We start from the raw sequence: 24,109 nt of genomic DNA, 5'->3' as shown, positions 1-24,109 counted from the left end.
TCTTCCAAAGGGAGATGGACCGGATGGTAGATCAAAATGCGTTGCAGGCCACTTTCCCATATCTGGACAATGTGACCATCTGCGGCCGTGACTTGCAGGACCATGACGCAAACCTCGAAAAATTCCTCCGCACCGCCCAACTCCTAAACCTGACATATAACAAGGAGAAGTGCATATTCCGCACAAACCGCCTCGCCATCCTTGGCTGTGTTGTGGAACACGGAGTCATCGGCCCCGACCCCGACCGGATGCGTCCCCTTATGGAACTTCCACTGCCTCAAGGCCCTGAAGAGGTGCCTAGGGTTTTTCTCCTATTACGCCCAGTGGGTCCCCTACTATGCGGACAAGGCCCGTCCGCTGATCAAGTCCACCTCTTTTCCCTTGACGGCAGAGGCCCGCTTAGCCTTCCACCGTATCAAGGAGGACATTGCCAAAGCCACCATGCACGCAGTGGACGAATCCATCCCCTTCCAGGTGGAAAGCGACGCGTCTGACTTTGCCCTGGCCGCTACCCTCAATCAGGCGGGGAGACCCGTGGCCTTCTTTTCACGAACCCTCCAAGGCCCGGAGACCAGACACTCCGCTGTTGAGAAGGAGGCCCAGGCGATTGTGGAGGCTGTGCGTCATTGGAGGCACTACCTGGCCGGAAAACGATTTACCCTGCTCACTGACCAGCGTTCAGTTGCTTTTATGTTTAACAACAAGCAGAGGGGCAAAATCAAAAATGACAAGATCTTGAGGTGGAGAATCGAACTTTCCACCTACAACTACGAGATCTTGTACCGGCCCGGGAAGCTAAATGAACCCCCGGATGCGCTATCGCGTGGCACCTGCGCCAGCGCGCAGATCGATAGACTGCGGGCCCTCCACAATGACCTCTGCCACCCGGGGGTCACCAGGTTCTTCCACTTCATCAAGGCCCGCAACCTGCCTTACTCTATTGAGGAGGTCAGGACCATGACCAGGAACTGCCAAGTCTGCGCTGAGTGCAAACCGCACTTTTATAGACCAGACAGGGCCCACCTGATAAAAGCCACTCGCCCCTTCGCGCGCCTGAGCGTCGATTTTAAAGGGCCTCTCCCCTCCTCCGACCGCAATGTGTACTTCCTCAATATTATTGATGAGTACTCCCGTTTCCCGTTCGCCTTCCCCTGCCCGGACATGACCAGTGCCACGGTCATTAAATGTCTGAACAACCTCTTCACCCTGTTCGGTTTCCCCAGCTATATCCATAGCGATCGGGGCTCATCGTTTATGAGCGACGAACTCCGTCAGTACCTGCTAACTAGGGGTATTGCCACAAGCAGGACCACCAGTTACAACCCCCGGGGGAACGGACAGGTGGAAAGAGAAAATGCGACAGTTTGGAAGGCCGTCCTGCTAGCCTTAAAGTCTAGGGGCCTTCCAACCTCCCGCTGGCAGGATGTGCTCCCCGATGCGCTCCACTCTATTCGGTCACTGCTCTGCACTGCCACTAACGCCACCCCTCATGAGAAAATGTTTGTCTTCCCAAGGAAGTCCACATCGGGGACATCGCTACCGCCATGGCTGACGTCCCCAGGGCCGGTCCTACTGAGAAGACACGTGAGGACCCATAAAACGGACCCCCTGGTCGAGAGGGTCGACCTCCTCCACGCCAACCCCCAGTATGCTTACATCGCATACCCGGACGGGCGGGAGGACACAGTTTCCATAAGAGACCTTGCACCCTCGGGGGCCGCAGTAACCCACTACCACCCCCCCCCCCCCCCCCCCCCACGATCCGATATCCAGCCCCAGCAGACGGCAGGCCTGGGCCCCGCGACCCGCTCGACATCTACGAGGACGACACGCCTGTGCCACAGCCTACGCTGGACTCGACGCCGGAAACTTCACTACCCCTGCCGTCGCCACGCAGATCACAGCGGCAGACAAGACCTCCGGAGAGACTCCAATACACTAACTTTTAATACACTTCACCCCGCCGGACTCAATTTTAAACAAGGGGTGAATGTGGTAAACCACTGTTTGTATTCCTGTTTGTCCTGTTTGTATTCCACTGTGTACATGCCTGGACATGCCTCGGCTGACTCCTCCCACAGGTCCTAGTATAAAGGTGACTGCTCCCCAGCCCTTGTATCCTGGACCGGTCGACCACTCGAGGCAGACCTCCATTCTGTTGTTAATAAAAGCCTTTGGTTACTCTTCTAACTCTCAGTCTTTTATCAGTAATTGATAGCGCATCAATACATACTTTGGTTCTGTCTTCACAAAGGAGGACACAAATAACCTCCCAGAGATGTCAGGGAACATAGGGTCTAATGAGAGGGAGGAACTGAATGAAATCAGTATTTGTAGGGAAATGGTGTTAAGGAAATTGACGGGATTGAAGGCCGATAAATCCCCAGGGCTTGATAATCTACATCCTAGGGTACTTAAGGAAGTGGCCCTAGAAATAGTAGATGCATTGCTGGTCATCTTCCAAAATGCTATAGATTCTGGAACTGTTCCCATGGATTGGAGGGTAGCTAATGTTACCCCACTATTCAAAAAAGGTGGTAGAGAGAAAACGGGGAATTATAGCCTGACATTGGTAGTGGGGAAAATGCTAGAGTCCATTATAAAAGATGTAATAGCAGAGCACTTGGAAAACAGTGACAGGATCGGACAAAGTCAACATGGATTTACAAAAGGTAACTGATAGAATAGATAAGGGAGAACCAGTGGATGTGGTGTATTTGGACTTTCAGAAGGCTTTCGATAAAGTCCCGCATAAGAGATTAGCGTGTAAAGTTAAATCACATGGGATTGGCGGCAAGGTACTGACTTGGATAGAGAACTGGCTGGCAGACAGGAAGCAAAGAGTTGGAATAAACGGGTCATTTTCCGAGTGGCAGGCAGTGACTAGTGGGGTACCGCAGGGATCGGTGCTAGGACCCCAGCTATTCACAATATATATTAATGATCTAGACGAGGGAACTAGATATAATATCTCCAAGTTTGCAGATGACACAAAGCTGGGTGGGCGTGTGTGCTGTGAGGAGGATGCCGAGAAACTCCAGTATGATTTGGACAGGTTGGGTGATTGGGCAGATGTATGGCAGATGCAGTATAATGTGGATAAATGTGAGGTTATCCACTTTGGTGGCAGACTATTATCTGAAAGACAATAGATTGGGAGAAGGGGAAGTGCAACGAGACCTGGATGTCCTTGTGCACCAGTCGCTGAAGGTAAGCAAGCAGGTGCAGCAGGCGGTTAAGAAGGCAAATGGTATGTTGGCCTACGTAGCGAGAGGATTCGAGCACAGGAACAAGGATGTCTTGCTGCAGTTGTACAGGGACTTGGTGAGACCACACCTTGAGTATTGTGTGCAGTTTTGGTCGCCTTATCTGAGGAAGGATGTTCTTGCCATGGAGGGAGTGCAGCGAAGATTCACCAGACTAATACCTGGGATGGCAGGAATGACGTATGAGGAGAGATTGGGTTGATTGGGCTTCTACTCGCTGGAGTTTAGAAAAATGAGAGGGGATCTCATTGAAACTTATAAAATTCTAACAGGACTCGACAGACTAGATGCAGGAAGGATGTTCCCGATGGCGGGGGAGTCCAGAACCAGGGGTCACAGTCTAAAGATAAGGGGTAAGCCATTTAGGACAGAGATGAAGAGGAATTTCTTCACCCAGAGAGTGGTGAACCTGTGGAATTCTCTACCACAGAAGGCAGTTGAGGCCAATTCATTAAATATAATCAAGAAGGAGTTAGATATATTTCTTAAGGCTAAAGGGATCAAGGGATATGGAGAGAAGGCAGGGACCGGGTACTGAGTTTGGATGGTCAGCCATGATCTCATTGAATGGCGGAGCAGGCTCGAGGGGCCGAATGGCCTACTCCTGCTCCTATCTTCTATGTTTCTATGTCTGCCCCCTCAGGTGGACAGAAAAGATCCCATGGCGCTATTCGAAGGAGAGCACGGGAGCTCTTCCCAAATGTCTTGACCAATGTTTATCCCTCAACTAGCATCACTAAAAAATAAATTATCTGGTCATTATCACATTGCTGTTCGTGGGACCTTACTTTGTAGCAAATTGACCGCTGCATTTCCTACTTTACCACAGTGAGTATTGCAAAGTATGTACTAAAGTGAAAGCAAGATCAGAAATACATAATTAAAAAAAAATAAAGTACAGCTACAGATTCTTGTTTGACTAAACTGTTTATAACTAAGCATACTTAGAATACTGCTGACTCCCAGCAAGGGAGAATTTTTTGAATTTTTACTTGGATCCTCTTCATCTGTTTTGAGACTTCATGCTCCAGTGTACTTTACTAAGACTTGCACTTCATGGGCAGGGGATCAAACCTTTTCAACAGTGCTGGAAACATTCAGCAGGTTTGAGTGTGTGGACTCTCTTCGTCCAAACTGGAAGATAATTACAGATGAACAGCATTTTAAAAAGAACAGAACACACAGACACATGCGAATGCTAAAGTGGAGAACAGAGGCTGGTTAAATGGCAGAAGCATGAGGCATAATGAAAAATATTAAAGATATATACCAGATATAGAGTGTGTGAATATCTAGAAGGATGGGAGATTGGTTGGTGAAAGGCAAGCGTGAAAAACCTAGAAAAGCGGAGCAGGCTTCAGTGGGCTGAGAGAAGAAAAAAAAGCATGTTAACACCAAGAGTGCAGACCATCCTTTCAGCTCTGTGTCCCCATCTTACTACTTCACACCTCCCCCCCCCGCCCCCATTCCTGGAAACACTGGCACATCCATCCCACGTTGCCAGTTCTACCTGCTAGAGAGAAAATGGGAGCTATAGTTGAGGTTTGACTGTGTTATAGTCGATATTCAGGGCAGCGGGATGAGGTGCTGTTACTTGAGCTTGCATTGAGCTTTATTGCAGAAGTGGAGAAGGCCGAAGACAGATGGGTCAGAGTGGAGTAGGACAAGGAATTGGGGTGGCAAGTGACGGGGAGCTCGGGGGCGTACTTGGAGAGAGTTGATGTGTTCAGCGAAGCAGTCACCTAATCTGCATTTGGTCTCCCCAATGTAGCGAAGACTGCACTGTGAGCAATGAATACAGTATGCTAGGTTGGAGGAAATAAACATATATTGCCATCTTACCTGGAAGGAGTGTTTGGGGCCCTGGATAGTGGTGTGGGAGGAAGTGACTGGGCAAGTGTTGCATCTCCTGCGCTTGCGTGGGAAGGTGCTGGGGAAGGAGAACAGGTTGTAGGGGTGATGGAAGAGTGAACCAGGGTGCCATAGATTAAATGGTCCCTTCGGAAAGTTGAGTGGAGAGGAGGGAAAGATGTGATTTGATGGTGGGAACATGTTGGAGATGGCAAAGATGATCTGTCAATGTGGAGGCTGGTGGTAAGGAAGGTGAGGATAAGGGGGACCCTATCATGATTGAGAAAGGGCTGGGGAAGGGATAAGGGCAGAAGCATGGAAAATAGAACACATTCGGTTGAGGGTCCTGTCTCCTATGGTGGAGGGAAATTCTCAGTTGAAGGGGGGTGGGGAAAAGGACATTTCGGAAGCTCTGGTGGGGAAGATGGTATCGTTAGAGCAAAGACTGAAAAGGAAATGGCGTTCTTACAGGAAGCAGATGGGGAAAAGTATAATCAAGATATTTGTGGGAGTCAGTGGGTTTGTAATAGATGTCAGTGGAAAGCCCACCACCAGAGATAGAGATTGAGAAATCCAGGAAAGGAAGAGCTGGAGATGGACCAAGTAAAGGCAAGGGAGGGGTGGAAATTTGAAGGAAAATTAATGAAATTCTCTCGATCAGTTTTGAGGCTTGGTTATTTTACAAATTGATTTGATTACTTAACTATAATAGAGATTAGAAGGTTTTATTTGTGAAACTTTAGGCTGTAGTTATGAATTTTTTTAGTTATAAAATTTTTACCAGCAAACATTATATAAAGCATGTTATAACCTGGAAGGCAAAAGTTTTATACAACTTGTGCTTATTCTTAAAGTTTAACTTCTTTGCTTCTCTCTCTTGCCCCCCCCCTCCACCTTCATGCCAAAAAAAAGTTAAGAACAAAACATGTTACAAGAGCTGTAAAATTCAGCAATTTTCAGCTGATCTTGTCACACCTGAAGCAACATCTAACCTGGATCTCTCAATTGTGTTTCACAGACTTCAACAGATCACAAGGAGTTGCTTTGCATGGCTTTTAGAGTGAGTAAGGGACGATGAAGTATCTAATCTTGGGTTCTTAATCATTAGGAGAGGACGTTCGGAATGTCTGACAAAGTAACCAAATTGTTTATTTTAATGGCCTAGAAATTCGGGTCGGAGGCTTCGGGTGCAAGCCTCCGACCTGCACTTACCTTGTGCGCTGGCCGTTGAGCTGTGGGCCCGCGTGGAATTGCGATCCTGGGCCTGCTCCAACTGCCGGCGCGCAGTGCCTGCATATCCCAGGGGCGCAGCTAGTTCGATGCGTCCCCTGGGATCACGTGGGCCATGGAGAGCCAATGGTAGCAGGGATTGCTTCATAAGTTTGACAGGAAGGGCTGTCAAACCTATAAATACTATAAGCCCCAAAACATCACTAAAACCTCAAATAAATTTTTAAAAATATCACATTTTTCAAATAAACTATAAATTACATGAAAACTATTTTAAACAATAATTTAAATTTTTGAAAAAATGAATTACATTTTCTAACGGGGCTAAAAATAAACTTACCTTTAAAGTATTCAAAAATAATAAACCTGTGGGAATTTTTAATTTTTTTTTAATTAATTCACCACTTACCTTGTAAAAAGCAGGCCTTGCGACTGCTTTTTACATGTCTAACTTCTGGAGACTTACCCTCCCGGGAAAACCTGCAAAAAAAAAAAAACGTAAGTTCGATGCGCACGCGCCGCCTCTCCTGTGCACGTGTTCCACCTCTGAACCCCTTTCAGGGGAACGGAAGTGCCGGTTTCCCGCGCATGCGCAGTGCATGCACGAAACCGGCACTTCCATTGGGCTTACGGGTGAGTACCCCGTGTGTACTCACCCATGGAGACCTGAATTTCTGGGCCATTAATTGATACTTGCAAAATATCTTGAGAAATTACAAAAAACAGCAGTTACATAGCAGTATACTGGTAATTACAGTCTTGTTGAATAACACATGGACAGGGAGTTTTATGTTTAGATTCAGTGCAATGCCTATTAATAAGGCTTGCATCATTTAAAGTGTAAAAAGTACCTTTTAAAAATCTTTCTAAATTATGTGGTATGATTTGAACTGAGACACCATATCGGGACCAAGTATTTCCGATGAGGATTGCTTTTCATTGACGTATTTTTCACCCACCCCCCAACCAACCATTCCCACAACAAATTTTCATGAACAACACTGAAATAATTGTGAGCTTGCAGAATATCAGGGCTGCTGTGTTTGAGGCTGGAAACTGTCCAACAAAATGCTCATCTGATGAAAGCATTTTCTCTCTGGTGGTGTGTTGGCCGCAAAACTGAGTTACAAATGATGCAGTGTTTTTAATCTTGGGACTCTTGGTCATTAGTAAGGAAACTTGTAATCTGTGTCCAAGTAATGTGAGTCTGTTGGGATTCAAGTCAACTATTTTCTAATGCTCTGTCACAATCATTGTGTGCATTGATTATCGGGGTGAGCTGGGAGAAGGGGGTGGGGAAGGTCAGGAGAGGAGAGATACTAACCCACTTTGTGATCCGACTGCTTTATATAGAGTGAGAGTTTTTGTTCTGCGCTGTACTGGTTTGCTCCCATTTTTGCTCCCATTAAAGACAACGGGTGGAAACTTTCTTGCATCATTTTTGTTCTGAGGTATGGCCATGTGGCATACATGAGTATTATCATATAAAACTGTATAGAAGAGGTACTGGCAGCATGTTACATGGCTGTAACCTAAGTGAGGATTTCATCTTAAGCCAGAACTGTGAAGCTCGAGTGGTTTGTAAACTTTATCTGAACCAGGAGATTAGGATATGGTGCTGCTTTTAATTGGCTCCCTGTGGTCTGTTTAAAATAATTACTGATCCTGGATCTTTTAATGCAAAACAATCCATGCCTTTAATTTTCGGGGCAGAATTGGAAGTCTCCAAGCAGGTCCAAGTGACGTCTGTGGAAAGGTATTGAAGTCCTTTTGTGATCTCATTACTACAGGCTTATTAAAAAATGACTTGCAGGTGATTTGCAAGGAATTCACACACATTGGGGAAAAGATTTTCTCTGTGCTGTGCAAATAATCATAAACACATTGTTTATAAACGATTTTAGTCGCGCTGACACAGAGGAAATCTTTCCCCATCATGTATTATATTTTTCTAAATAGTCTTATGTCCTTGTATACTATTGCGTAAATATTTAGGACTTCAAATATTTTGAGTCGAACTCCGTCTTTTAAAAGGAAAAGAAAGACTTGCATTTATATAGTGCCTTTCACAACCACTGGCCATCCCAAAGTGCTTTACAACCAATGAAGTATTTTTTGAAGTGTAGTCACTGTTGTAATGTAGCAAACGCGACAGCTAAATTGCGCACAGCAAGCTCCCACAAACAGCAATGTGATAATGACCAGATAATCTGTTTTAATGATGTTGATTGAGGGATAAATATTGACTAGGACACCGGGAATAACTCCCCTGCTCATCTTCGAAATAGAGCCATGGGATTTTTTATGTCCACCTGAGAGCAGACGGGGCTTCAGTTTAACGTCCCATCCGAAAGACGGCACCTCCGACCGTGCAGCACTCCCTCAGCACTGCACTGAAGTGTCCGCCAAGGTTTTTGAGCTAAAGTCTCGAGTGGGACTTGAACTCTCAACCTTCTGACTTGGGCATTATGCATTTCTTAGTTTTGAGTGGGTTGTCACTTGTGCCAAATTCAGGAACTACTAACCCATTACAGAGAATTACGATAAACTTTTTAGTTTTTCTTCCATTTTTGTTCTGTTTTAAACTGAGTTCTGATGCCATCATGGTGAGTGGGTAAGGTTGAGGCAAGAAAGAGGGGTGGGGGTTCACAACCAAACCTGATCTCGTCCATCTCCTACTAACCACAATCCAGTCAGAGTTGATGGATCTCTGCGCTCCTCCAATTCTGGTCACTAGCACATCCTCGATTATTAATCGCTCCGCCATTGGTGACCATGCCTTCAGCTGCCTAGGCCCTGAGCTCTGGAATTCTCTCCCTAAACCTCTCTTTTCCCCCCCCCCCCCCCCTTCTTTAAAATACTCCTTAAAACCTACCGCTTTGACCAAGCTTTTGGCCACCTATCCTAATATCTCCTTATGTAGCTCGGTGTCAAACTTTGTTTGATCACGCTCCTATGAAGCGCCTTGGGACGTTTTACTACATTAAAGGCGTTGTATAAATGCAAGCTGTCGACTGTGATCCTCTCCCTAACCAAAGGGCACTGAGGCAAATTGGGCTTAAGGACTGCAGCAGATAACCAGTGAAGAATCGATGGGCCCTCCCACTCAATAAAAGAAAGACTTGTGTTTATATAGTGCCTTTCACGACCTTGGGACATCCCAGAGTACTTTACAGACAAATAAGTACTTTTTTTGAAGAGTAGTCAGTTTGTAATGTAGCATCAGTTCTTATCATAAGCACATTTGGTGAACTGCAGTGGTTCCAAGAGTAGGCAGCTGGATATCATTTCTGGCTTAAGTGTTGTCACATGTTTGCTGATATTTTATTTGCCTTTATCGCTGCTTTGACTGCTGTTTGTGGTATAATGGTATTGTGTACAGAACGATACATAATACTGTCATTAGGGATAAGGATCAATGATTTCTCCAGTGAAACAGGGCAGTTTGTGTGTCGGGGCACTTTGTGTTTATGGTTAAATAACTGCACTGGATCTCTTGTAATATCCCTAATAGGAAACTGGTGTGGATTCTACATTAGCTGATTTTCACTGTCAGCAGCATTTCTGAATAGTACCTGAACTTGCAGTTATTGAGGGCTTTATTTTTCTATTTATACTTTAGAACATCATGGTGTAGACTACCTACTTTATTGAAGCAATGCAGATTTAAAATGGGCATCATTAACTTGAGATGCATGAAAGGAGTCATGAACCATTTCAAATCCTAAAATGGGCTTTGTTTAAAATGACTTTGAGTGGGATTGCATTTACACTACAACTGTTCTGTTGGTGAGAAGCGGCTTGCAAATCCGACTGCATTTCAATCACAAAAGCAGAACTCTCTGGGAGGTTGACTTCTGTAACGATGCCCTCCATTAGAAAACTGGAAACAAGATTGTTTACTAGCATTTGATGAGTCTCTTCAGTAAGTTATTCTCCTTGGGTGAAGGGACTGACCTAACTCGAGTGCAGTAAGAGGTGGACTTCCTGGTCACTTGGCACCAATGCCATAGTTGTAGTCCAAATGCAGCCTCATTGAAGAATCTAATTACTAAATGTCTAGAGGCATTAAAGCAAATTCAGTTAAACAGCAATCTGGCAGCTGCAGCAGCAGGCCATCAAGACAGTCATTGGGTTCTAATCTCACTATTGACATCTGAACTCGGTTTTTCTCTCTCATAGTAGGTTGGTTTGACAAGGCCACTGACAGGAGTTGGCTAGTTTTATTGAAGGAGAACAACATAGGAGGGAGACTTAGCTAGTACTGCTAAACACACTTCCTGCTTTCCTTCAAACCTACCTCTTCAACCAAGCTTTTGGTCACCTGTCCTAATATCTCCTTATGTAACTCGGTGTCAAATTTTGGCTGATAACGCCCCTGTGAAGCATCTTGGGATGTTTTACTACATCAAAGGCGCTATATAAATGCAAGTTGTTGTTGTTGATACAGAGCACTGTTGAAGAAGTCCATCTCTTACACAGTTCTGCTTCCGGGGATGAAGGACAATCATGTAGAGGAAGGGGCGGGGGTGGGCGGGCGGGTGGGGGCAGGTGGGTGGGAAAAGTTACTTCCTGATCGACTGAGCAGTTTGTTATGCCTTGCCCTCAACAGTCAGGTGAGGAAGCTACAAACTTTGTCCAATCATCTGTCCTTTTGGATGAGATGTTAAACTGAGGTCCTGCACGAAATGTTTACGTGCCAATATTTGAGGAAGAATCGAATGTTCTCTCAATGTCCAGGCCAACTTTTCTGCCTCAACAAATACCAACCAAAATGAACCAGTTAGCCATCTAATTTCCTATTTGTGGGACATCGATGGTGCAGAATAGCTGCTACATTTTGTCTACAGTAACTCACTCTGAGAGCTTGGAGATATTTCATGGATCTGGCCAGGCGCTATATAAATGCAAGTTAAGCTTTGCCTTAACTTGCCTTTTGTCGCCAGCAGATATCGCTCGAGTACTTTCTACAGAACTCCAGTTGTAACACCTAGTGGCAGGAAATCAATACTACCCATTTTTCTTACAGCACAGAAACGGGCCATTCACCCCAACAGGTCCATGCCGGTGTTTATGCTCCACACGAGCCCTCCTCCCCGTCTACTTCATCGAACCCCATCAGCATATCCTTCCATTCCTTTCTCCTGCATGTGTTTATCTAACTTCCCCTTAAATGCATCTGTGCTCGTCGCCTCAACTACTCCCTGTGGTACCGAGTTCCACATTCTAACCACTGTAAGTCTTGGGTTATCATTTGACCAGATGGGAAGGAAATTCTGAAAATTCTCACCCTGCCTGAGTACTGAAATATTTCCATTTGAAAGATGAAATCTGTCCCGCACACTAACTCCCTTGGTGTTCAGTTGAATGGAGTTGTTTGTGTGTTGGACAGACTGGATGTGTTGATCTTGTTTACTGCTGTGGTGCCCTGTTCATTATATGAATGTAGGAAAAATAACGATTATAAACAAAGTAAAATTATTTTGATTTCGATGTTCTGCAAATTTTAATAAAAAGCGCACTACAGGTGGAGCATCCTGAATCTGGCAACCACGGAACTGAGGCCGAGCCTGTTTTTCCGGACTTCGGAACGTGTTTCTGATGTCCGAAGTCCAGAAATATCGCAACCTGGGCTCTGGCGTTTCCGGACTTCGGACATCAGACACACGTTCCGAGTCCGGAAATGCCTGGGCCGCTCCATGTAGTGCTGACTCGTTTCTCCACCCCATCCCTTCTGTTAAAGGGGAGGGACGCTGCGAGCTCTGCAGAGCATCCGATGGCCCACACTAGACCACCAGGGCGGCGTGGTGCCGTGGCCGCAGCCTGGCGGAAACACTTAGTGGAGCTGTGCAGGTTACGGAGGATAAAAAACAACACTAACGTTTTATTGCATCACTCGCATTTTTCATAGGATTTTTCAAAAAAAGACAACAAAAGTTAATGACGTTTTGAAGTACAGGTTGAGTGTCCAAAATCCGGAGTTCCGGATTCCCGGAACAATTTACGGATTCCGGATGACCCTGCCACCAATCATCCTGCAGTCCGGATTCTGGAACTCTGGATTTTGGACGCTCAGCCTGTACTACAACAAAAACTTGCATTTATATAGTGCCTTGAATGTAGAAAAATACAGGAGTGTAATCAGATAAAATGTGATGACGAGTTTTTTTAATTTGTTAATGGGATGTGGGCGTCGCTGGCAAGGCCAGCATTTATTGCCCATTCCTAATTGCCTTTGAGAAGGGGGTGGTGAGCCGCCGCCTTGAACCGCTGCAGTCCATGTGGTGAAGGTACTCCCACAGTGCTGTTAGGGAGGGAGTTCCAGGATTTTGACCCAGCGACGATGAAAGAACGGCAATATACTTCTAAGTCAGGATGGTGTGTGACTTGGAGGGGAACTTGGAGGTGGTGGTGTTCCCATGCGCTTGCTGCCCTTGTCCTTTGAGATGGAAGAGGTTGAGGGCTTGGGAGGTGCTGCTGAAGAAGCCTTGGCGAGTTGCTGCAGTACATCTTGTAGATGGTACACACTGCAGCCACGGTGCGCTGGTGGTGGAGGGAGTGAATGTTTCGGGTGGTAGATCGGGTGCCAATCAAGCGGGCTGCTTTGTCCTGGATGCTGTCGAGCTTCTTGAGTGTTGTTGGAGCTGCACTCATCCAGGCAAGTGGAGAGTATTCCATCACACTCCTTACATGTGCCTTGTAGATGGTAGAAAGGCTTTGGGGAGTCAGGAGGCGAGACACTCGCCACAGAATAACCAGCCTCTGACCTGCTCTTGCTGTCACAGTATTTCTGTGGCTGGTCTGGTTAAGTTTCTGGTCAATGGTGACCCCCCAGGATGTTGGTGGGGGAGGAGATTTTAGGAGGAGTGACCTAAGGGGTGATCTTGGTCACAGAGGTGGGTATTAAGGAGGTGGAGAGGCAAAGAGGTTTAGGGAGGCAATTCCAGAGTGTAGGCCTAGAAGGCTGAATGCACGACCATCAGTGGTGGGGAAAAGGATTGGTGATGCACAAGATGCCAGATTTGAAGGAACGCGGAGTCCTCAGAGGGTTGTGGATCTGGAGAAGGGTACAGAGATAGGGAGGGAGCGAGGCCATGAAGGGATTTAAACATGATAATTTTAACTTGGCGGTGTTGGGGGACCGGGAGCCCATGTCGGTCAGCAAGGACAGGGGTGATGGGCGAGTGAGAATTGATGTGGGATAGGATATGAGCAGCAGAGCTTTGGAGGGTGAAGGATGGGAGACTGGCCAAGAGAGCATTTGAATAGTCAAATCTGGAGGTGACCAAGGCATGGATGAAAGTTTTGGAGCAGATGGACTAAGGCAGAGGTGGAGCAGGCGATGTTCGAGGTGGAAGTCTTGTGATGGAGAGGATATGGGGTCGGAAGCACGACTTTGGTCACAACCTGGGCATCCTATTTGAACCTGTCTGATTCAACATGAAACAGTGGCCAGGGAGGGGGCTGGAATCGGTGGTGAGGGTATGAAGCTTGTGGCAGGGCTGATGATGATCGCTTCAGTCTTACCAGTGTTTAATTGGAGGAAATTACAGCTCATCCATAATTGGATGTCTGACAGCACTGAGGAGGTGGATGGGCCGAGAGAGGTGGTGGAGAGGGTGCGCTGGATGACGTGGTGGAGAGGGTGCGCTGGATGACGTGGTGGAGAGGGTGCGCTGGATGACGTGGTGGAGAGGGTGCGCTGGATGACGTGGTGGAGGGGGTGCGCTGGATGACGTGGTGGAGGGGGTGCGCTGGATGACGTGGTGGAGAGGGTGCGCTGGATGACGTGGTGGAGAGGGTGCGCTGGATGACGTGGTGGAGAGGGTGCGCTGGATGACGTGGTGGAGAGGGTGCGCTGGATGACGTGGTGGAGAGGGTGCGCTGGATGACGTGGTGGAGAGGGTGCGCTGGATGACGTGGTGGAGAGGGTGCGCTGGATGACGTGGTGGAGGGGGTGCGCTGGATGACGTGGTGGAGGGGGTGCGCTGGATGACGTGGTGGAGAGGGTGCGCTGGATGACGTGGTGGAGAGGGTGCGCTGGATGACGTGGTGGAGAGGGTGCGCTGGATGACGTGGTGGAGAGGGTGCGCTGGATGACGTGGTGGAGAGGGTGCGCTGGATGACGTGGTGGAGAGGGTGCGCTGGATGACGTGGTGGAGGGGGTGCGCTGGATGACGTGGTGGAGAGGGTGCGCTGGATGACGTGGTGGAGGGGGTGCGCTGGATGACGTGGTGGAGGGGGTGCGCTGGATGACGTGGTGGAGAGGGTGCGCTGGATGACGTGGTGGAGAGGGTGCGCTGGATGACGTGGTGGAGGGGGTGCGCTGGATGACGTGGTGGAGGGGGTGCGCTGGATGACGTGGTGGAGAGGGTGCGCTGGATGACGTGGTGGAGAGGGTGCGCTGGATGACGTGGTGGAGAGGGTGCGCTGGATGACGTGGTGGAGGGGGTGCGCTGGATGACGTGGTGGAGGGGGTGCGCTGGATGACGTGGTGGAGGGGGTGCGCTGGATGACGTGGTGGAGGGGGTGCGCTGGATGACGTGGTGGAGGGGGTGCGCTGGATGACGTGGTGGAGAGGGTGCGCTGGATGACGTGGTGGAGGGGGTGCGCTGGATGACGTGGTGGAGGGGGTGCGCTGGATGACGTGGTGGAGAGGGTGCGCTGGATGACGTGGTGGAGAGGGTGCGCTGGATGACGTGGTGGAGAGGGTGCGCTGGATGACGTGGTGGAGAGGGTGCGCTGGATGACATCAGTGTACATGTGGGCGCTAACCTCATTTCTTCAGATGTTGTTGCCGGGGGACAGCATGAAGAAGAGGGGGCAAAGAATAGATCATTGGGGGACTATAGAGGTAATGGTGCAAGGGTGGAAAGAGAAGCCATTGCTGGATTGCGGAGATAGGAGAGCAACTAGAGAAAGGCACGGGTTCAGGGCTTGGGGGAGGTGGGGGGGTTCTTGGGGGAGAATTGGCTTGACAGGCAAGGATGAGGCCGATGCAACAGAGGCAACTGAATGAATGAATGGTCTCAATCTTCATTATAAAGAAGTCCATTTGTTCCTTATTGTTGGCGGTGAGGGTGGAGTGGGCAGCGGAGAGGGGTTCAAGGAGACGGTTGGTAGTGGGGAAAAGAAGCCGTGGATTATCTTTGCATTCCAGGATGATCCTAGAGTAGTGAGCAGTTTTGGCAAAAGAGATCAAGACTTGATATTGCTTGATGTGATCCAGTCAGATCTGCCAATGGATCACTCAACCAGTGAATCAGATATGCCCAAGTCTGCAACCTTGAACTTGAGGGAGCGAACACGGGGCTACACCAGGGGAACGACAAGGGTTGGAGAGAGTAAGAGTTTTACTGGGAACAAGGGCATCAATGGCGGAGGTGAGAGAGTGTTTCAGCAGATTGACAGCTGCAGAACTATCATGTTGAACAGATGGTCAAAGACTAGACAGTTGTGAGTTTGAACGTGCAGTTGAGGGAGAATTTATACCGGGCGGATGCAGAAGGAAGTAGGTTGAAGGGGTTAGGGTGATGAGTGTGAGGAATACAAGAAATTGATGTCCGTGATTGAGATGATGGGAATAGAGAGGCCATTGAGCTGGTGCCCGTCAATATGGATAGGACCTTTTTATATGGAGGAAGAGGTTTAGAGAGGATAGGAGGGCAATGAAATAGGAGAGGAAGAGGGCAAAATGAGTTGAGATTGAAATCACCAAGGATGAAGAGTCGCCCAGTGCAGAGGCTGAAGGAGGGTACCTCTGAGAAACTTGGGTGGGTGGTAGAGAACAAGTATTTTAAAGGAGAGACGAGAGGGGTGGAACACGATGACCTGCTCAAATGAGGAAAAGGTAAGCAAGGAGTGGGGGAGAGAGACCACGGTGTGATTTGGTGATGAGGGCCACACCATCGTCGTGGTAGTTTGGGTGGGACAGATGGTGTAAAGTACAGCCAAGCATGGAAGCTTGAATAAGGGGCAAGATGGCATCATCTGTGAGCCAAGCTTCTGTCAAAGCCTTGATACATGTGCAACCATCCACAATAAGGTGGTGGATGGCAAGGGCTTTGTTTGCAAGTGAAAGGACGTTCGGGTGGGAAATGTGGAGTGCGACGGTAATTGTTGATCCCTTGGCAGAGTCCAAGGGGGTAGTGGTGGGTCGGGTAAGTGGGACAGGAAGGAGATTGGTGAGATTAGCCTGCAGTGGGCATTAAGTTGGGATTGAGGAGGCGGGGAGGCGGCAAAGTACCTGAGAGTGGAGAAATGACAGGTTGCATGACTGGCTAACAAGAAGGGGAGGAGGAGGGCCCAAGAGGGGTGAAGAGAAGAAATAAAGAGATAGGGTAATAGGCTCGGGTCTGGAGCAGCAGCCAAAATGTGCACATGAATGGACACAGAAGGAATTCAAGCCGCATAGGCATAGCAATGATTGGGAGACAGAATAGGGAGGAGACAATATGAAAGAGTCCAACGTTAAAAGCCTGAGGACCTGTCGTGGGATGAAGTTGACTTGCAGAAAGGGTGGAGTCAGCTTGGAGCATCGAATAACCAAAGTCCAAGGAAAGTGAGCGAATCCACAAGCTGTTCGAGGGGCAGGGTATCAGTTGGTGCACAGCTGAGGGCCATCCAGTGGAAAATAGAGAACTGAGGAGATGTGGAGAGTTTACTGTGAGCCAGCATAGTATTGGCAATCTTTTATATAAAAAAAAAAGTTATAACTTTTTACAAAGGGTTGGTCCTCTACTTTTTTTTTTACTGTTTAGATACCTACTTACATTACAGTACCAGAGGCTGTCACTGGAGTCCTTCTTATTGCTATTTTAAAAGTGAAAATCATTCTTTGACACATCACTTCAGTTTATGAACAACCTGATTCCTGTGTTGGTAGCAACCTTTTATCTACTTTTGAATTACTTTCCCATATAATTCCATACTGACTTCATGGAATTGTGGTGTGTTGGGGCTAAGCATTCAAAATGGTCTCAATAAAATTCCTAGTTACTGAGAAGTAATGGGAGGGTGAAGATAATGAATCTAGCTACTCCAACATTTTTAACTTTTTAGTATTAAAAAAAAATCTGCTTGCAGTAAAACTGTATTACATTTAATAGTTTAAAAACACAGGAATTGAGACAAACCCGTGCAGTGTTTCCAGTATTACAGTAAGGACACAAGATGTTAGAATCTGAAACTAGAAGTTTATTTTGGTTCTTTCTCCTTTCTCTTTGTTTAAAAGGCAGTAAGTTAACAATTGGCTGAATTGCCCCCTTATGTGCTGTAAGCTTCCAGGGTTCTTTGGTTCTAATGACCTGCACTCAAGAGACTGTGACCTTTATCATTTGCCACTTGGCAGATCAACTGTAAAAGCTGCAGCTTTCCAGGCCACAGGGTGTTACAGAAATATGACCATGTTTTTATCAGTGTGATCTTTCCCTTCCCCCCTGGTGCTTATACTGTAGTAGGTAGTAGTAGTAAAACAATATGGAATTCAACCATGCAAAAGAAACTACTTGATTCGCTAGCCTCACGGTCTTGATCCAAAACCAATCCTGTTGTGGCATTTCTGTGATCGCTGAGGGAGAAAGAAATTATAAGATTTAAAATGCATAACTATCCCTAAATTTATTCTGAGGTGTGTGTGTGTGTGTATAGTATATTTTATATAATGTATGTGTGATTGTATAATGTGTGTATGTAATTGTATATTATGTATTGAGTATATTTGTGTATATATTGTGTGTGTGTGTGTGTGTGTGTGTGTGTGTATATAATATAAATGTATATTGTATATAATGTATGTGTGAGATATATATATATATATATACCACTGAAGTTTAACCTTGTGTTAAATAGCGTCTATGAAATGAAACAACCCCTATCAATTACCTGATCTGAACAAGGCCCTTGCTACATCAGTGCCGAGCTTTGTCTGGTGTTGTAGTGACCTGTGGGCAATCTGCTCACTGGTGCCCTCTGTTGTTCTTCAACTTTCAAAAAAAAAAAAGTCCATACACAGGCATAAATAGTCTTTCACTCATCCTGGTAACAAAATTTCAACAAGACTGATTCTTTTAGGTGAAAATAAAGTTTAGATATGGAAAGTGTCCGGTTTGAGTGTTTCCAGTCTTATTACAGTAAGAACATCAAATTTAAAAAATCTGAAATTAAAAGTTTATTTTGGTTTCTCTCTTTCTTAGTATATGGCCTTCAAAAGCCAATAAATTAATGTGCTTTATTTTTCTTTTGCAGGTACAGTAACCCCTCGCAGAAGCTCTGCTTAACTGGAATGACATTTTCCTCACGTCATAAACGGAAAAAGTGGAATCCAGAAAGGAAACGTGCTCCAGGGGGACTTATTTCTGTGCCGCACAATTTTTTTTGTGTGTTTTATGTTTTGAAGAACACTTCTGTAAAGTGCTGTACGATTCTGCATGTGCCCAAAACAAAAGGGTCTTTTCATTATTGGGAGACTCTGAGCGCAGCACACTGCTGTGTGAGGAAGGTTTGTTTACAGCACCCATAGAGGCCCCAGGGAATGTGCTATGACATCAGTGGTGGTGGATAGTGGAGGCCTGGTGTTTGACTTTGCCAGTAATGGAATGGAGAACCATCAGCAGCAGGTCAGCAAAGGGGCATTTCCCCTCCCCTCTTTCTTGACAAATACCATGCTTTTGTCCTATTTAACTGTTATGTATGTGCTACCTTGCTGCTTTTTCAGCATCGTTCCAGAACTTACAATTGTATTTCTGGAATATTGTATGCTGTCAGCCTCTGGAATATGTTGAGTCTATCGAATCAAAACTTTTTCTTCACAACATAATTTGTGTGCATTTCGGCGCTTTCAATACGTGTGTGAGTGCGCAACTAACTTTTCTAACTTATTTTTTTTCAACCCTTAATATGCAGCAATATACAGTGCAGACTTGATTTATTCACACTCCTATTATCCACCAGTATTTTTGTGGGAGTTGAGGATTACTTTTTCACAAACCAGTTAAATGCAGTTGAGACTTTTTTAGTTGATTTTGCATAGACAGTGGATTCTTGGTGTAATAAGCTAACTACTTATCTGGTTTTGCAGCAACTGGCAGAATTTACTATTTGCATGAGCTCTGATATTTTAGCTTCAGTTTACAAGGTCAGCAGGAGTCTGAGCTTCAGAGACCAGCAAAAGTCTGGTTGCTGGCAATTTTTGAGAATATTTCACTTTCAAACTGAAAGGCATATTGGGCCAGAAATTTGGGTCGGAGGCTTCCCTCGGGCACAAGCCCCTGACCTGCACTTACCTAGTGCGCCGGCCGTTGTGCTGTGGGCCCGTGTGGGATTCCGATCCTGGGCCTCCTCCAGCTGCTGGCGCACAGTGCTCACGTATCCCAGCAGCAAAGTTAGTTCGCAGCGTCCTCTGGGATCACGTGGGCCATGGTGAGCCAATCGGAGCAGTGAATCTCCATTCATAGATTTGACAGGAAGACCTGTCAAATCTATGAATGGAGATCGGCCCCATAACCTAAGTAAAACTTCAAAAAAAATTTTTTAAATCACATTTTTAAAAGAACTATAAATTACATAAATTAACTTTTAAACAAAAATTTAAATTTTTGAAAACATTAAAGTTTTTAACGGGGCTAAAAGTTTATCTTTAAAGTATTTTTAAATGATAAACCTGTGGAAAAAATGTTTTAATTTTACTTAATTAACCTCTTACCTTGTTTTTCACGCGCAGCTGCTAGGGACTTACCCGCACGGAGAAACCTGTAGTAAAAAAAAAACAGTCGCAAGTTCCAGGTCTACGCGCTGCCTCTCCGGCGCACGCGTTTGTCCTCCGAACTCCTTCCTTCAAGGGAACGGAAGTTCCGGTTTCCAGCGCACCATCCTGACTTAAGACACATATCGGCGTTCCTTCATCATCGCTGGGTCAAAATCCTGGCGCTCCCTACCTAATAACATTGTTAGGAGCACCTCCTCCACATGGATGCAGGGGCTTAAGAAGAAGGCCCACCACCACCACCTTGAGGGCAACTAGGGATGGGCAATAAAAGGCCGTGCTTGCCAGTGACGCCCACATCCCAAGAATGAATTTAAAAAAAAATAGAATAATCATAAGCAGCTCATTTGCCTCCGAGTCAGAAGGTTGTGGGTTTAAGCCCCACTCCAGGACTTGAGCACATAATCTAGGCTGACACTGCATTGAAATACTGACGGAGAGCTGCATTGTTGGAGTTGCTTTCTTTCGGATGAGACATTAAATCTCCTTCTGCCTTCTCAGCTGAATGTAGAAGATCTCATGGCGCTACTCGACAAGCCAGTAGTTCTGTTTCCTCGCCAACATTCCTCAATCAGTCAACACCTCCAGAAAAGCAGATTATCTGGTTATTGTTTCACTTGCTGTTTGTGAAACCTTGTGCTCTGTTTGCCTACTAAAAGGGAATTCCATGGCTATAAAGCTCACTGTCAGTCTAAGTGGCGGGATGCATTTGATTATCTGCCAGCCTCTATTATCCAGTGGGGGGAGGGGGAGAGCGGGGCCTCCATTACAGCAGATAATCGAGAGGCCACTGTAACCTTGAGCAGCACCCCTGTACACATCAGGTGCACGATTCAGTGATATATTTTACATTATGATACATATAGGGTGTTGATGAGAAATTTGAATGAAACTTTCTTTAATGTGCCACTGTTACCATGTAATGGGAAAGAAATGTGTTGTGATTTGTGAAACCATTTATAATTTAAAATTTCCCCCTCGAGTTTGTTTTGACAGGGCTGTGTGAGGTGTTTTGTGTGTGGTTTTTATTTGCTGATATAATAGAATACATTTTGGCTTCAGAAGATTGCTGACCTTGAGGTTTTTGCATGCAAGAAACTTTTTGCAGCCAAATACAAATAGTTATGGTCATCTCTGTAGCCCTAAATACTCAGTGGAGGTTTGCCATTCTTGTGTGGGTCTATAAAGTGGGTGTTAGTGGGCTATTTTACCAGGGGTGCGGGGCGGGACAACATCACTTGATGTCCACATAGGTGCACTTTCCTGCAGGGTTTGCTGGAGAGCAGCCAGGAGCAAAACCGTGGCTATTTTCTTTTCCCTCGTCCCTGGGCACTGTAGGACCCTCAATGTGTCTTCCAACTGAGCCATCAGGGAGTTGAAACCTCATGTTTAAATCTAGTTACTGCTAGAAATAAAGGGATTCATGGGTGAAAGAGTGGCTGGACTTTAGCATGCTGGCCACCAAGTGCCATGGAGCATGATGGACACAGGGTTCAAATTCTGTTCTGTTCGGTCCTGGTCTGAGCCATGTCGAGCAGGGAGATGCCAAACACAGACGTATGGACTACTTTGTGTCCAAAGTCAAAGACCTCTGCACAGCTGCTACTGCTGCCTCTGCCTCCTCCCCTTGACTCGCATTAGTGCCATCTTTCTCTACATGAGTAATATACTATAAAGACACTTGTAATGTGGATTAATGCCCGAGGTGTTACAAGAGCACATCCAATGGAGAATGGCAGAACGGCCAATTCATTCCAGTGTTTTTGAACTGAGTAGGTCCAAATCCTCATTTAGAATTTTTCACAAAGCTGTGCATTGGAGAATATTTTGCAGTATTTATAATATAATTGTATGTCATTAGTGAGGAAGGAGTGTTCCTTTTAAAAAATCCTTTCTTTGATTTCAACCTAGCTAGGTTCAAGTATCATGCCCTCCAAGTACTTGTAATTCACCCTCGTGCATTTAGTGTTTGGTGTGTCTTTCAGATCTATATTGAAGCTCTGAGCTCATGCCACTCATTATTGGTCAGTGGAATTGTTTTTTTTTTTAATTGGTCTCTTGAGCATTGTTGTATCAGCAAATGCTCACCAGCATTTGGGAGAAAGGAGAGGCACCACAACAGTCACTCTCTAAATAGACTGACATCATTAATCTCCGTGATAGGCAGACAGATGCGCTTTGAGATTTCCTTCCTTGGTTTACGTAACCCCATGGGTCCATTTTACTCCTCCTCCAACAGAACGAAGAATATAGGGAGGGTTTCACAGAACAGTTCTAAAACTGGTTTTATTTACATTACAAATAACTTTGAGCTTTTTCAAACTAATTTTAGTTTTAGTCTTGAAAATTTAGGACAACAGTTGGAGACTGAGTGGAGAGTGATAACTCTTAGACATGGAATAGAAGCTTGTTTATTTTTACGCTTTATGTTCTAATAAATTGGCATTGATGTGAAATGTGGAAATGCTGTACATTGTGCTTGTTTTTACTGGCAGTATGTATAGCTGTGTCATGGTACAGTGTGTATGCAAAAGCAGGTGGGTATCATTCCTCGGTGATTTTTAAGTCTGGACCATGAATGTTGAGTATCTGCATTTTATGTTGTGGATTTTTTTATCCCACATTACAGAAATTGCTGCATATAGTATAGCAGCTAAGAATTCAGTTTGTTTTTGACAATTGAACATTGTATGTATGCATTTGTTTTTGTATGTGCTGCAGGGTGTTTTGGATGCCTTCAAACAGGGTAAATGTTCTCACTTGCTCATATCTGGTGCTGTAAATTTAATTTTTAATACCACAAGTTCTGGGCTGTCGTGATCAACGGTCACAGTAGAGAAGCAGGCTTTGTTGATGAATACAATAGCAAAATTCATTTTATTGACGAGCCCTCGACCGTGTCCGTTCCATTTCCCGCACTTCTGCCCTCACCCTTTCCCCTCCCTCCCAGAACCACGATTCACCCCACCAGGCTCCACATTCAACGGATCATCCTCCGCCATTTCCACCACCTCCAGCGTGATCCCACCACCAAACACATCTTCCCCTCCCCTTCCCTTTCAGCATTCCGAAGGGACCGCTCCCTCCGCGACACCCTGGTCCACTCCTCAATCACCCCCAACAGCCTCTTGCCTTCCAGCCTATCACAGACCTTCCCTTTGTTCTTTCCTACCCTCCTCCCTGTCCCTGCCCCACACTTGCGTAAAAATCTGTTACTTCTCTAACCTTATCCAGTTCTGACGAATGGTCATCGACCTGAAACGTTAACTCTGTTTCTCTCTCCACGGATGCTGCCTGACCTGAGTGTTTCCAGCATTTTCTGTTGTTTTTTGATGACTATTTGTTTATACAACACATATTGGCATCAGTGCTGTAAGCCTTCCATTGCGCTGGAGTGCAAATGATTTACAGTATATTTGTTTGCATTGTGCCAGTGTTCATCATCATTTTATATATGAAAACCAGCTCCCTCGATGGTTCTGTACTGAGCCTTTCGGTGAGAAGGTCTGATGCAAAGTGCCAATATGTGCAACAATGCTGTGCTTCTTTCACACACCAGGGATAAGAATCCAGGCTTGGATTGACTTTTTTTATTTTTAGTGTAGCACAGTGAGCTACGTGCCACCCGAAAACTAATTATTTGTAGAAATGTTTTGAGGATATGAATCCGTTTATTTTCTCTCTTGGTCACACTCCAGTAGCAGCCTAGCGTGCAGGCAGGTGACCTGCTGCTAGGCCTCTGCCAATCCTAGGAGGTGCAGAATGTCGGTCTGGGAAGTAAATGGTTGCTCTTTCATCCATGCTGCAACTTGTTCCCATTTGGTATGGCAGAGATCAGTACTGCGCTCTAGTAGGGAGATTAAACGTCTGTCCCATACTATGGTAGTGGTGCACGTTGGAGATTTGTATCAAAAACCTCAACTTAACTTTGCAAACCTGAAACAGTGGTATTTAAAAAAAAAAAAAAAAAAACTTTTTTCTGAGATACTTGTATCACTGT

At 46.0% G+C, this 24,109-nt stretch overlaps 1 protein-coding gene and 1 long non-coding RNA gene across 12 annotated transcripts in view; one reads left to right on the top strand and one right to left on the bottom strand.

Annotated features, from left to right (window-relative positions):
- The window catches only part of elf2a (E74-like factor 2a (ets domain transcription factor)), a 179,674-nt gene that overhangs the window by 94,870 nt on the left and 60,695 nt on the right, over positions 1-24,109 (top strand). For 5 of the 6 annotated variants that reach the window (XM_086008521.1, XM_086008522.1, XM_086008519.1 and 2 more), the window contains one exon: positions 18,594-18,964. The exons of the other annotated variant lie outside the window; for it this stretch is intronic. In XM_086008521.1, the coding sequence (XP_085864647.1) occupies positions 18,887-18,964 (78 nt within the window). In that variant the 5' untranslated portion in view covers positions 18,594-18,886. The remainder of the gene's footprint in view (positions 1-18,593; positions 18,965-24,109) is intronic. 6 annotated transcript variants of the gene reach the window in all.
- The window catches only part of LOC147122659 (uncharacterized), a 44,711-nt gene continuing 24,776 nt past the window's right edge, over positions 4,175-24,109 (bottom strand). For 3 of the 6 annotated variants that reach the window (XR_015081271.1, XR_015081277.1, XR_015081266.1), the window contains 6 exons: positions 20,050-20,096; positions 18,231-18,331; positions 17,855-17,916; positions 6,757-6,827; positions 4,537-4,631; positions 4,175-4,400 (listed from right to left, as the gene is read on the bottom strand). This is a non-coding gene — a long non-coding RNA (uncharacterized LOC147122659). The remainder of the gene's footprint in view (positions 4,401-4,536; positions 4,632-6,756; positions 6,828-17,854; positions 17,917-18,230; positions 18,332-20,049; positions 20,097-24,109) is intronic. The other 3 variants (XR_015081289.1, XR_015081294.1, XR_015081283.1) reach the window with 1 other exon arrangement.

This window comes from Somniosus microcephalus, chromosome 2 (assembly GCF_052327205.1).
Source record: "Somniosus microcephalus isolate GS21.2 chromosome 2, FLI_Smic_1.0, whole genome shotgun sequence".
Taxonomy (NCBI): domain Eukaryota; kingdom Metazoa; phylum Chordata; class Chondrichthyes; order Squaliformes; family Somniosidae; genus Somniosus; species Somniosus microcephalus.
This window is presented reverse-complemented; position numbering and strand designations above follow the sequence as displayed.